Source organism: Uranotaenia lowii, chromosome 2 (genome assembly GCF_029784155.1).
Source record: "Uranotaenia lowii strain MFRU-FL chromosome 2, ASM2978415v1, whole genome shotgun sequence".
Lineage (NCBI taxonomy): Eukaryota > Metazoa > Arthropoda > Insecta > Diptera > Culicidae > Uranotaenia > Uranotaenia lowii.
In genome coordinates, this window is record NC_073692.1 from 179,564,951 (window position 1) to 179,579,633 (window position 14,683).

The 14,683-nt window shown below is 35.7% G+C and overlaps 1 protein-coding gene across 1 annotated transcript in view; it reads left to right on the plus strand.

Annotated features, from left to right (window-relative positions):
* Positions 1–11,323, plus strand: part of LOC129745666 (WD repeat-containing protein 81) — a 30,646-nt gene extending 19,323 nt beyond the window's left edge. The window contains exon 6 of the mRNA XM_055738927.1: positions 10,776–11,323. Coding sequence (XP_055594902.1) covers positions 10,776–11,007 — 232 coding nt within the window. The 3' untranslated portion in view covers positions 11,008–11,323. The remainder of the gene's footprint in view (positions 1–10,775) is intronic.
* Positions 11,324–14,683: the final 3,360 nt, after the last annotated feature.

The window sequence follows — 14,683 nt, forward strand, 5'->3', positions numbered from 1 at the left end:
TCTCGGCTCACTGGTGACCGCAGAAAATGACACCAGCTGTGAAATCCGGCGGCGAATTATCAGCGGGAGTCGTGCCTATTATGGACTCCACAAGCAACTACGGACGAGAAGACTTAGCCCTCGCACAAAGTGTAACCTGTACACAACGCTCATCAGACCAGTTGTCTTGTACGGGCACGAAACGTGGATCCTGCACGTGGCGGCGATTCTACGGTGAACCCAGTATCCAGAAGGTGGCGAAGGCTGGCCAAATACGCTGAACAGGACATGTTAAGAGAATGCCGGACGACTGTCCTGCAAACCAAGTGTTTGCTGCCAATCGTTAGGAACAAGACGAGCAGGGGCGCAAAGAGCGAAGTAGTAAGACCAAGTGGAAAGTGATCTTGCGTATGTGAGATGCCGAAAAGTTGGAGAACCGTTGCCATGGACCAAGTGAATTTTAGGAATTATGTTCATCAAGTTATGTCGTGAGACGGAATACTTTGAATATAAATAAATTGAATAAATAGAAAAGTGAACACAGTTCACTTTTGATCAGTTTATAGTACATCCCTCCTGAAATAAATCAGGATAGCTCAGTATAAAAGTTGCATGTTGAGACATTATCAGAAGCAAGATTGAAACAGCCATTGTCCGGTAATATTTTTCTCGGTGATTTTAATTAATCACAATTATTGTGGGTTCCTAGCGGTAGCAACAACTTGATGATCAATTCTGCTTCAGTACGTGGTGGTGGTGAGCGCTACTATTTTGAACGGAACTCATCAACGAAACGGTGTAAAAAAATTTCAAAACCGGACGATGGATTTGGTTTTTACGGATGACTCAATCTTGAACAGCCTCGTAATTGAAGTAAGTTATACTGTGGTAGACGTATACCATCCTCCGCTTGAGTTCAACATTGCATTCCCGAGTCCGGTCGCTTTTGTCGAGGCTTTCGACCCATCTGCGCATGACTTCCGTCGTGCTAATTTCGATCTCATGAAATTATGTCTATCTGAAGTGAACTGGACAAATCTCCAAAGATATAGACGTAGACGTAGCTGTTAATTCATTCTGCGCAATTATGGACGATGTTTTTGACAAATCTGTACCCATGGTTCGTCCTCCACATAGACCTCCTTGGACTAATTCTCGCTTAAAACGACTGAAACAGCTGCGCTCGAAATTGCTTCGAGCATTTACTAATTCTAGATGCCCATTCATGAGATCTAAACTTAATGATTCTACCAGAAAATATCGAATCTACAATCGATTATGCTATCGCTGCTATGTGAATCGGACTCAAAGTGAGCTTCGACGGAACCCGAGAATGTTTTGGAATTTTGTTAAATCCAAAAGGAAGGAATCTGCCCTACCTGCGGAGGTACATTTAGATAACAGGATTGCAAAATCATCTGCTGACAAATGTAACCTTTTCGCAAAGCATTTCTCCAGCATATTTTCAATCCAATCGCCAACAGATGATCAAATTAGCGCAGCCGTGACACGATTGTCCACCGATGTGTTGAATCTCGACGTGTTTGTTGTTAGAGCGGATATGGTTTTCGAGGCTAACAACAAACTTAAAGTACTCTACCTCAGCCGGACAGGATGAAAAACCTGCGTGAGTGTTGAAAAATTGTTTCACTATACTTGTTAAGCCCCTGACTTATATTTTCAATCTCTCCTTACAACAACATCAGTTTCCTGCCACCTGAAAAAGATCTTTCATGAGCCCAGTCTTCAAAAAAGAGTGATGAGCAAGAAGCTCGCAATTATCGTTGTGTCACATTACTACTTAGCTTCCTGCTCGAAGGTCCTAGAGTAAGCTTGCCAGATTGCCCGAATTTTTCCGGGTTTGCCCGGATATTTGATGCAAAATTTCGAGAAAGTCCGGTCCGGCCCGGTTGCCCGGATATCGTGAAAAAAGTCCGGATATTGCCCGGATTTTTTCACAATTTTCACAAAGAAACTAAAAAAAAATCGAAGTTTTTGATTAAGTTTCAGCAAAATCGATTAGCGGTGTGGAAATTTTCAACGGTTGTTTCAAATAATTTCACTGATTTACTTTTATGAATCTTTAAATATTTAAGTGTTCCAAAAACTTTTTGGAAGTCTGCAATTACATTAATAAAATATTATTTTCATTTTTTTTGCATTTTTTCTTTGCTTTTATATATAATAACACCTAAATGTTGCCCGGTTTTTGCCCGGTTTTTGGATTTGAAAAATTGAAATCCATGCCCGGATTTTGCCAGGTTTTCTTGAAAAAATGCCCGGAATTGCTAGGCCCGGATGGGAGTGGAAAAAATTCTGGCAACCTTATCCTAGAGAGGATTGTCAACGATGTTATTTTTTCAGCCTGCAGGAGCTGGATTTCGGACAATCAAAACGGTTTTTTTTCCGAAAAGTTCGGTAACGTCTAATCTAGCAGTATTCACATCGTTCTGCATATCTAATATGGATTTTGGCAAACTAGTCGACGCAATTTACACGGACATCACTGCGGCGTTTGACTCAGTAAATCACTTAATTTTTCTTTTAAAGCTTGAACGCCTGGTATTATCCTAGAGATTTTGTGCGTGGCTCAGAAGCTATTTAACAAATCGTCGTCTAGCTGTTAAAATCGGAACATCTGAATCTTCAGATTTCATTCCGACTTCAAGAGTACCCCAAGGAAGTAATTTGAGCCCTTTATTGTTCACCCTGTTCTGCAATGATATTAACATGCTGCTTTTTGGATGCGGAGTACTTATGTATGTATGCAGACGATTTGAAATTTTTTCTCAACGTTAACAGTTTGCAGATTGTCAGTTACTACAGCAATTCCTCGATACAGTAGTGAACTGGTGTGCTGTCAACCTACTGGCCTTAAGCGTTTCTAAGTGCTGTATCACAACATTTGGACGCAAGAAACTTCCATCTTTGAACGACTATAATAGGACCTTGGCGTTGTTTTGGATAGTCATATGACATTCAAGGAACACTACTGTGCTACACTTGAAAAAGCCAACCGAATGCTGGGATTTGTCATACGTCTGAACAAGCATGGAAAAAATCGGATCGAAGTACATTCAATCTGCAATCCGTGGTGAACTCATTCAATTCTAACTGCCAATCGAAGCAATCGAGAAAGGAAAAAGTTAACACACCACAATGAACACTAACGATTGCAATCCCGAATGAATGAACTTTTAATAAGTTCGGGTGAACGAAACGAAGCCCGAAACATTCGCCGCGTTCAATTGGATCGTTTTTTATTTTCACCACGACGTTCGCAAATGATTGTCGAAACACAATTGCCAAACGATTGTAAGATTGCATTCGCGAATGTTTCCGTAACCGGTAAAGGATTGCGCCATTAGGTGCTTGATTTTTGGCTAATTTTGTGCGTGTTTTAGCCCCCGCGCTCGCAGATGGTTTGTTTTCTCATGATGTTATTTTAATTTATGTTCGAATAGGAACATTCAACATATAATTAGTAAAAGTGTGGACTTTTGCACATTGCGTAGAAAACTAAACTGACAATGGGGGGTTTGAAAATAGGAGGCAAGGACGTCGGCCTGGTGTCGATCAAAGCCGTCGATATTGTTTCAGTCGAATAAACGTCGTCTTAGCTGCTGGTTTTCCGGTGCGGAATTCGCTTTATGTCCCAATGGGATACGAACGCGAAACATACGCACGTATTAGGCTTAGCATTTTTATAGTTATTTCAATTAACAATAAAAATTTAAAAAAATTTCGAGCCAATACCTCACAATTTTTTATTTCCTTCCGAAAACTAATTCGAACAAAAAAAAACGCCTTCAAGTAGGCAAGCACGTAATCGCCCAGATGTAGGCAGATATTTGAGTGCTATGTCGGCTTACAATATTTATGTGAGGGATTTTATAACTTTTATGTGACGCATATAAAAGTTATAATTTTGTATTCTGTATTCTTGCAATCTCAACATAATTAAATGATTATTTGGCAATTTTGGTTAAAAAAATGTCCCAGTAGCCAAAAGCTAAATCCCTAGGCTTCGTAAACAAGAGTGGACATTTTCAAACCCCCCTTTGTCAGTTTAGTTATCTACGCAATGTGCAAAAGTGCTGAATGTTCTTATTCGAACACAAATTATAATAAAATCATGAGAAAACAAACCGTCAGCGAGCGCGGGGGCTAAAACACGCACAAAATTAGCCGAAAAACAAGCACCTGATGGTGCAATCCTTTACCGGTTACAGAAACATTCGCGAATGCAATCGTGCAATCGTTTGGCGATTGTGTTTCAACAATCATTTGCGAATCAATTCACCCAACGAACGTCGTGGTGAAAATAAAAAACGATCCAGTTAACTGCGGCGAACGTTTCGGCCATCGGTTCGTTCACCCGAACGTATTTAAAAGTTCATTCATTCGGATTGCCAATCCGACCAATCAGCGGTCGTCTGTTCACGCTCGCATCGCCGATGCTATCATCGTGAACGGAGCGGTGATTGAGAATCATTAGCGTTCATGCTGGTGAACGAATTTTTCCATCCTTGCGTCTGAATAAAGAATTTACAAATCCTGTTTGTCAACGAGCTCTGTACTGCTGCCTGGTTCGTTCAATATTGGAACCTGCAAATCTGGTGTGGTGGCCATTCGAAACTACATGGGTGGCGCGTTTTGAAGCGGTTCAACGAAAATTCATACGTTCTGCTCTGCGTGATCTACCGTGGGACAATCCTCGAAATCTGCCACCTGATGCACAACGCTGCGCTTTGCTTGGTTTCCACACGCTGTCGAATCGCCATGATATTGGCAAATCACTGTTTGTGGCGAAAATTCTCAAAAACGAAATCGATTGTTCTTGGATACTCTCGCGCTGTCATATTTATGCTCCAGAAAGAACCCTGCGAAATCGTGACTGGCTATCACTGGAATCAAGAAATACTCGCTATGGTAGCAATGACCCCCTGCGTTCTGCAAAAGTAAGCTTCTTACGCAAATTGACACTCAAGGTCAGATTACGGAGTTTTCCTTTTGTAATTTCAGGGTGCGTCCATAAAAAAAGGAATGATGTAAAATTTAAGATTTTAAGAATTCTTTGAAGATCCCAGATTTTTGTTTGTTATTTGGATGCAACCCGAATTAAGTTACAAGCCGTTACTTCTAATAGTGTCATCATGGCCGTAGGAACGGGGGGGGTTTTGGGGGTTAAACCCCCCCCATGAGTGTCCAAAAAAGCAAGCGAGGTATTCTACTCTACACTCAAAATTTTGAATTCATACTCAAATTATGATAGTAGAGCAAAGATATTCAAGAGTAACTATCTGGACTAAAAACTAATACAAAAACCTCAAAAACCCATTTCAAGTACAAAATTCTGCTACAGTTTTTCAAAATTTTCTCACTTGTGCATAGAATAAGATTGTCAGATTTTTTTACAGCATGTATCCGGGCCGAATAAATGTTTTGAATCCGTGTATTCGATTTAAAAATTGTTGACCAAATCCAGGCAAAACCGGGCAATTTTGGTCAAAACCCAGAAATTACCCATAAAAAATCTAGAATGATTATTCTTTCAAACTTGATGCAAAAATTTTGAACACGTAAAAAAATTACAATACTATTTGTTTTTTTCTAAGTTTCATTTGAGAATGAGAATGAGGACAATCCCGGGCAAAATCCAGGCATTTCCAATGAAATCTGGGCAATCGGGTCGGATCGGACTTTTCCCAAATTCAATAATAAATATCCGGGCCAATCTTGGCAACCTCATCATAGAAATTCAGGTCTGAATATTAAATTTTAAATTTAACCCATTTTGGAGGTTCTGGTTCCATATTCCTATAACCAGAATTGTATTTCTACATATTTTCGTATTTCTTATGGTGTATCAAGCTTGGGATTCTTGATTTTCAGTTCGAATAATCATAAGAAAGTAGGAAACCTGTGTTCGATTTCGGTTTTGCATTCATATGAAATTTGAATCATGTTTTTCGAAGATCAAATGCATTTTCATTATTTTGATAATAGTTTTCCGAATGTGGAAAACGAAGAGATTTGTTCTATATTGAATATAGAAGTTCTTAAATTTTTTTCTAACACAAAATTTCAACACTAAAAGCTTCTAAGAGGCGATTCAAAATTGAAAACCAGATTCAGATTCATCATTAGAAATTCTCATTTTCAATCAGATTCATAAAACAGATTAAAAATAAATGATTGAAATAATGAAATAAGATTAAAGTAGGACTAGAGAATTTCAATAATAGATCCATGAATGAGGGCTCTAAGATTTGGCTCATGAAATTCTAATCTGGAATTAAGATTCTTAAATCGTATTTTTTGTACATTTCGAAAATCGTATAGAAATTCAGAAACAGATTCAAATTTTAATTTTTGGATTCAGGTTTAAATTCAGATTTAAAATTCAGAAAAAGATTCAGCTTGTGAATGAGTTTTTCAATCAACATAAAATTGTTGAGAAATTCAAGAGAACATTAACTTAAAAAATTGTCAATTCAATTTCCAGCTTTCAAAGTTTTTAATCAGAATTAGTATGTACACACAATTCAGCTGAAAATCACAAATATAAAATAGAATTTGAATTAATTTTCTAAGTTTTGATTCATGCAAAATATTCTAAATTATATTTAAAAAAAATCAAACATTTATTCTTTATGAAAAATATTTCCTGTTTCAGAAACAAGATCCTGAGATAACTTAAAAATCTGCACAATTTTTTTTTATTTTCATGGTGTATTGTTTAACATTATTAATATAGTAGCTTTTTTAAAGCCAAATTCCAAACTAAAATCATAAACTTTGTTCAAATTTGCATCGAGCAAATTTGATTCGTTTTTTTTTTCTATGGAAAATTGTATTTATTTTCATCAAAGGTTAGAGTTTTGGAATTTGCAAAAGAGTTTAGGAGATTGGGCTTGTTTGATTTGAGTATTGAATAAGTTTATTTTTAAGAAATTGAGGGCTACCCTAAAAAGAACTTATTTTACGATCAAATCATACAACTTTGATCTAAAAGACTTTTAAATAAATTCAAAAAAAAAATCCATCGATGGAAGCAAATTTCATATTTTGTTTTTATAGGTTTAATAAAAAAAAAAGCTCACCCTTTAGGCTAAGACCACTTTTCTAAAGCTACTTTTTTTAAAGGTTTTGTCAATGACACTTTTCCATCCTTGTGGCATTCGTGTCTTTTTTCAAGTTACCATTTCATACGTGAAATATTAATGAGTACTTAATAATGAATAATCATAGTTACAAACATAATTTGTTTTAATTTTTTTTATTCCTGAGTTGTTAAATAAAAAATCATAGGTAAACATTAGTCACCAAAACCCCCCCCCCATGAGTCGGTTCTTCCCACGGCCCTGCTTAAATTAATTAACTACCAGACTCTAATCTACCAAACTCTTAAATAAATTCAAAAATTTTAACCATCATCGTTGGAAGCAAATTCCATATTTTCTTTCTAAGGGTTTCATTATAAAAATTTAGCTCGCCTTCTAGGGTAAGGACCACTATGCTTAAGTAACTATTTAATACGAAAACTATTAATTAGTACTTGAAAATTAATAATCACATGGATTTGTTTTTAATTTAATTTGTTTTATTTTTTTTGTACTCATGAGTTGTTGAGAAAAAAAAATCATAGGTAAAATCAGTCACCAACACCCCCCCCATGAGTCGGTTCTTCCTACGGCCCTGAGTGTCATATTGACAGTCAAGAGCGGATTAGGGTTAAAGTAGAAGATATCTTTCAAAGCAATACAATATAATTTCATGATCTTCTAATATAAAAAGATGAGTTGGACTACACAGATAAAAAAATGTAACCTTACAATACAAGTGATTTTACATTTCTGCATCGTCGCTTGACAATTTTTGAAAAAGAGTATAGCAGCTCAGCCATTTCTATGAAAATTACATGTCAAAGCACGCTTATTCCAGCGCCGGTGTCAGTTTGTCAGTTTTGTTTTGTTTTCATTCCTGTTCGTTTCCCGTCCCGTGCTGCGTCGGCAAAAGATGTTAGTTTTTTTTTCAATCAAATCGTGGTTGCGGATTAAAGGTAAATCAATATTAAAAATAACTATGATTGACTTGATAATTTCACACTAATTGCTGTTCTTTACAGGAAATATTGATGCTGAATCCCCAAAACCCAAAGCCCCAAATGTGCGACAATTTTCTGCTGTCTTATCGAACCAGCCGTCGAGCCGCCGTTGTCGGCGGAATCGTCAACGAAGATCAGTGCAAGTGTTGTTAATCAATCAGCAAGTGTGATTAACGTGAAATAAATTTTTTTCTGCATAAAAACGGTGACTTTTTTTATTTTGCGAAACCACTTCCTGTCCAATAAGATTCGTAAGATGTGCTAAATAATGTAAATATACAGTAAACAACAGCATTGAATGCTATCGGGAATTTACATGAATCGTGCAGTATTATCACTTGTGATTAGCCGATTCCTTTCTACCCATGCAGTTGCATGTAAATCTACGTGGATTTTTCTAAGTGTGTATATATGTTTGTATGCACCTTATACAAAACCACACCGCTTATCCGATCAGCCTGAAATTTGGCACAGTTATGTGTTTGGACCATGGTAAGGTTTTAGTAATAGTTTTGAGCCCCTCCCACCTGAGAAAAGGGACCCTCCCATACAACTTTCTTTTTTATTCACACGAACCAAAAGTCATGGCACCCATTTTGCCAACCGATTTTCGTTTCCCTTGGCGGGTTTGTTTTCACCATCACCAAGGGATGGGCATTAGAAACGCAAACGACCATCCAGAGTTCACGTGTACTGGATAGCTAATCAAAGCCTGCTGATGATAGAAAAATTCATTGCGAAATTTTTGGCGGTCTTTTTTCTTTCTACTGTTCGTAGGGGGGTCACAAGCACGTGGTTCTTGGATGAAATAAAGAGCCTACATTATGGATGAAAAAATACCACTCGCATGTTACGAATATATTGATGAAAACAGTGGTTTTCAAAGTGGTGCTTACTGCTCCTGGAGGGTATTAAGAGTCTACAAGAATACGCAGTATGTAATGTCAATGCAATGATTCATCTTCATAATAAATTGACTTCTTCTGCTGAATAGCTTTTTGAACGGAATGCTGAAAACTAATGACCATTTTTTATAAATTCCAGCTTCTAAAAACCAACCATTTTCATATTATTGGAAATCCTCATAGAGAAAGAAAAAGTTTTCGAATTCAGAGTTATAAGCTGAAGACTGCGAATTCATAGCTTTGATAGTCGTCAAGGAATGTAAATGGGGGGTAAAAAATTGTACATGCATTATCTGAAAAAAAAAAACAAATCGAACGCATTAAACTTTATGTAATAAAATCTGAGGTTTCAGATTTATACCATTCAATTTCATTGGTAAAAATTCATAAAAAAAACCTAAATCGAATGATACCTAAGAGATGTTAAATTGACAACTCTTCAAGTCTTTTCAATAATGAATGGGATAATTGTGTCCAAGAATAGACAAATTGAAATAGATCTCATACCATTATTAAATGAAATCTTATGTTTAGAATTTGTCTTGGTACATCATCATACCTGAACATGATCACATTTTCAAAGGTAATGGGATGTATTAGAAAAACATGAAGTGCGGACAAGCGGGAATTGCGAGTTCAAGTTCTTTACGGTGAGCCGTTAAATGTTTTCGAGAAATTTATTAAATATACGGCTTATGTTCTTACTTTCTTTGATATCTCATGTTTCTCTAATATTTCCCATCACCTTTGAAAGTTAAAAAATGAACGATTTTGGTTCCTAGATGGTTTGTGTTTGATAACTTCAAAAAACTTTTAGTGGATCTTTCAACATTCAGGAAAAAGTATCATAAAACAGTGTAAAATTCAACTGCGAAAAAAAGGACACATACAATTGGAGACATTCAAAGTGAGTCTTCAACAAGGTTCAGAAGTCTATTTAGAAATTTCTAAGTAAATCAAACGTGAATATACTATTGTACGGGGAGATCATCTATCTTGAAATGCAGTATAAACTCAAGTAGAGATTTTCATTAGATGGGAAAGGGGAAAGATAAAAAATAACAGTTTTAATATTTGAAGATAAAAAATATGGCCAAATCTATTAAATCTCCATAAAAAAAGGGTGGGTTAACATGTTTTTCGTGATAGGATGAATAAGCATACATAGGAAATTGTCACCTCATAACTATAAGTTTTTCAATATTATGAAAACGATAATCGCAGTTAATAATCTCAATCAAAGCTTTAAAAAGATTTACAAAATTAACAAAGTTAACTTGACCAAACATGGGTCAAATTTTTTATTATTATGAATACAAAGCTTCTATAATTTCTAGAAGTCAAAGACTCATTTTGATTTATATTTTAAATGAACCCGAGCAAGGCCGGGTAAAATCAGCTAGTTTTTCATAATAATGAAATGTTTTTACTGAAATCGATATCATTTTTCCTCGATAAGGCCGATAAACTAATAACGAACACAACTTACCGTGAATGATTCCTTTATATTTTATTATAAAGTTTTATTAGTGACACTTTACCATCTTCGTGGCATTCGTGTCATAATCCTTCATAGAATGCTGTGTTTTTGTACAAATTTTGTTTTTTTGTATTCTTATCGTTAAACTTATTTGAAGACTAATACTTGAAAATTCTGGAACGTAAATAAATGAACAATCAAAATTACCATGAGACATATGAACTAATTTAATCAAATACGATCTGATCAACTTTGAGACATCCACCCTAATGTGTGAACATTTTTCTCCCCCCTATTGCAGAAACCGCCCTGAACCGGTCCACTGCCTGGTCAACAACGGCCCGGAACTGGTGGTGGGAACCCCAACCAATCGCATCGGAGTGTACGGCTCAATTGCCGCGGATGCATCCCACTGCTACACCAAGCTGCGGTCCGAGTCCTTCAAGGGGGTGCTCACGAGCTTCGCGCTTCTGCCCCTGAATCGGCTGCTCCTGGTCGGGGGCGATAATGGAACCATCAGTTTGCTCTGCTAGATGGCGCTTCTCTGCAACCACATCACATTCCGTCTGCTGCAATTATTATCAATTGGCACACACCCACACTACCCATGAAAATAACATTGTGCAACATTCCATTCAGTGCTTTTTTGTGTGACACGTTTTTGTGAATGAGGCATGTGTGAAGCTGCAAATGATTATCCCTTATTATACACGTGCATCGACATGAACCAACAACCCCCATTAAAAGTCCCCTCCCAACTCCCTTTAGTGAGTGATAAAATTATGAGTATTATTGATATTGTGCAACAAAATTATACCAAATCATAATAAAAGTAAGAAGTTTATTGAATAGCATATTAAAAAGATGATGCGTCTTTTAATGAGCAGTAGCAGAAAAGAAAAAGAACGTACCACCCAAATGAAATGTTCTCACTAACAGAAACCACAAGAAATGGATACACCAACGTCCTCCAATATCCTCGGCTTAACAAGAGTTCATGAAACGAGGATTTTATCGAGCTACAACCCGATATCTACATATTTATTTGTTTATTTTTTCTAGCTATGACGTCCCCAGCGGGGCGGATACACAAAAAAATAGAATAAAATATGTAAACGTTGATATCTGGAGCACGCGCGATGAAGCGAATACGTACCTACATTCAAATTATGTCGTGTTCCCGCCAAAGCGAATATGTATGGGAGAGAGAGCGTTCACGATTTTATTTTCTACTTCTGAGTTGTTGGTAACCTACCTACCCAAACATTTTTATTCACTAAAACACGGTCCCGCGCATTCTCGGTGGCTCAGAGTGGATGAGGATCGCACAATTTCATAAGAGGAGTCCGACGACACGGCGACGCCGCTAATATGATGGGTCAATGGTTAATTTTTACAAGCGGTAGACAAGTTGAAGGTGACTTGACAGGGAATGCATTCGGGGTTTGCTGTGACAAAAAATGTTTGAAAACAAATTTTGGTCGATTTTTAAAGGGGAAAACCCGGAAATCTTCTAACAACAGTTTCAAAATTTTTGGGTTTTTTATCACTCTCTTTGTCATTTGTTGATCGAAGGTTGAAAAAATCTTGTGGAGATTTTTTAAGTATTCGTTGAAAATAAGCGTTGTATATTATCAGAAATAAAAAAAACCCACGGCTGATTTTTCGTTGTTTTTTAATTTTAAATAATTTTTTACAAAACCTAAGTTTAGATGTTTTATATCGTTTTCGGATTTCATTTGTAAAGATAAATAAGTTTCTTTTTTTTAATGGTTGTTTTAGTAAAAGCATTTTGAAGATTTTTCCCTGTGTTTGAATGAAAAATTTCAATTTATTTTTATATAGGGAAGAGGGGGCATAATGCCCCCGTTAAGAAGAAAGGCTTGTTTTAGAATACATTTGAAAAAATTAACTTTCATTTTCGATTGTGTTTGGAAGTTTGGTTTATTTCCTGTCTAAGTCTGATAGTTAGAATAACTGGAAGGTCAAAAAAGACCACAAATTTAATGAAGTTTGAAGAGTAGGTTGAAAATTGGATTTCAGATTCAGTAGGGGCATAATGCGCATATGTGTGTACCCAATCGCGCCGTTTAACGTTTAATAAGTGTTTATTGATCCAAGTGCCTCCGAAAGTGATTGCCAGGTAAAAACACTTCTATTCTATTTCACAGATGGAAAAATGTATTGCTTCGCGCAGTGCTGCCAGATATACTGAAATTCTTGTGAATAGTTATTTAAATCTATATTAAATTCAGGAATTTTGAATATATTCGTTTATATTCAAGTTATGTTTTCCAATTCAACTTAAAAATATATTTAAAATTGGTGTGATGAAACTGCATATAAATTTAAATAAATATGAAACATGCTTAAAGATAAACGGACATGGCGCGTTTTGCCTTACCTAGACATGTTTATTAAAAATCGTTCAAAATAACAGAAAAAATATTTAAATAAGGAAATTTGTCGTTTTGTGATGATTTTCAAGACCAATCTTCATCATTATAACAGATGTCAGGGATTTTTTTTGTGGACAGATGCCGTAATTCCTTACGAAAGTCAAGGCACAAATTGCAAGGAATATGGCTTGAAAAGTATTTTTGGATTTTTGCAGGGATTTATCGCATATTTGATGCTAATTTTTTGTACAAAAGGTTTCTACTGTTAATTAGAAGGGAATAGCGTACCGAATTCTTAAAATAAGTGTATATCTAGCTAGATATCGTAGTGGGGCGTTTTGCCCACACTGGGCATTATACCCCCTGTTCCCCCATTTTATGAAGCTAGGATAAAAACTTGACACAATTTAAATGTTAGAATATGTTTTAAAAACAAACTAAATTTTTCATAACGAGAAAAAGTAGGTGATAACAATTTTCAAAATCCGGAAGATTGAAATTGATCAAATGATAGGATGGAACCAGCTGAGTGACATGGATGGATTCTAGGACCAGTTTTTCCAGGAGGGCTTCCAGCTTCAAAATTGGCATATTTTTAACATTTTTGGTAAGTCCGTTCCAACGTTACTTTCGTTTTTTAAATGCTGTTGAATTTTCAGTTGGGTGTCTATTTCTCGGCCATTTTAACGTTCCCAGGAATTTGAAAATCTGACGTTCCTTTTCCCGGGAATTCTCGGGATCCAGGAAAATTTTGTAAAAAAAAAAATGTTAAACGCTCTATTGCATACGAAACCTTATCTATATGATAATTAAATTTTTAATTTGTAGGTAGTATGTATTCTAAAATATTTCAAACTTATTTGATGCCTCAAAAAAGTTGGCGAAAAGGCAGTTCCAAATTATGCGTGTTGCAAATCAGAACATTCCAAATCTTCTCGTAACGTGTCTGTATTGGAATAGACAAATTGAAATTATCTACCCAAAGTTGATTGAATAAATTTACTCAATGTTTTCGATTTCAATGTATCTACCAGTAGAGTCAGGGACGTAGGAAGAACTGGCTTATGAGAGTGCGGAGGGGGGTGTGGTGACCTTTTTTTATACATGATATTTTTGCTCAAACATGCATGATTAAAAAAACAGAATTAGCATGACCCCAGCGTTGAAAATAGAAACTTTTGAAAATGTTTACAATTTTAAGCAAGATTCCTAAAAGGCCTCCTTAAGTAACAAAATATGACTTCGCAAAAAATATAGTGGATTTAATTTATTCAAGATATTTACCATCAAATTAAAATACATCGAATCTGATTCTTGCAAAGTCGATCCCTTGAAAAAACTGCAATTTCAGTGATGTTAAAAATATAACAAAAAGTATGTGATTTCCTATGATTTTTTTTAACGGGGAGATAGATATTGAACATGTTTCAGTACAATCAAATGTGTTTAAATAGAAATCAATAGAAAAAATTAAAATTCTGTAGACAATATATTTCTACTTCATGAAAAATAAGCAAATTGAAACACGTTTTCTTGAAACTATCATTTGGGCTCTTACATTTAAGCATCTCATTTGAGATTTTCAGCTGAATTTTGAATACAAACTTAGGTACAAGCTTAGGTTAAAAAAAATAAATCTAGAATTCGAATTAACTATAAAAACTATAAATCTGCTATCTCCTGCTAATCGAGTTCCCCAACAAATAGTCATCTGGTTAATATTTTTTTAATTGTGAAACTCATTTTCTTGCTAAATCTTAAGGGGGGGTAGGGTCTAACGGGTTAAAAAAAACACCATTTCCACGATTTT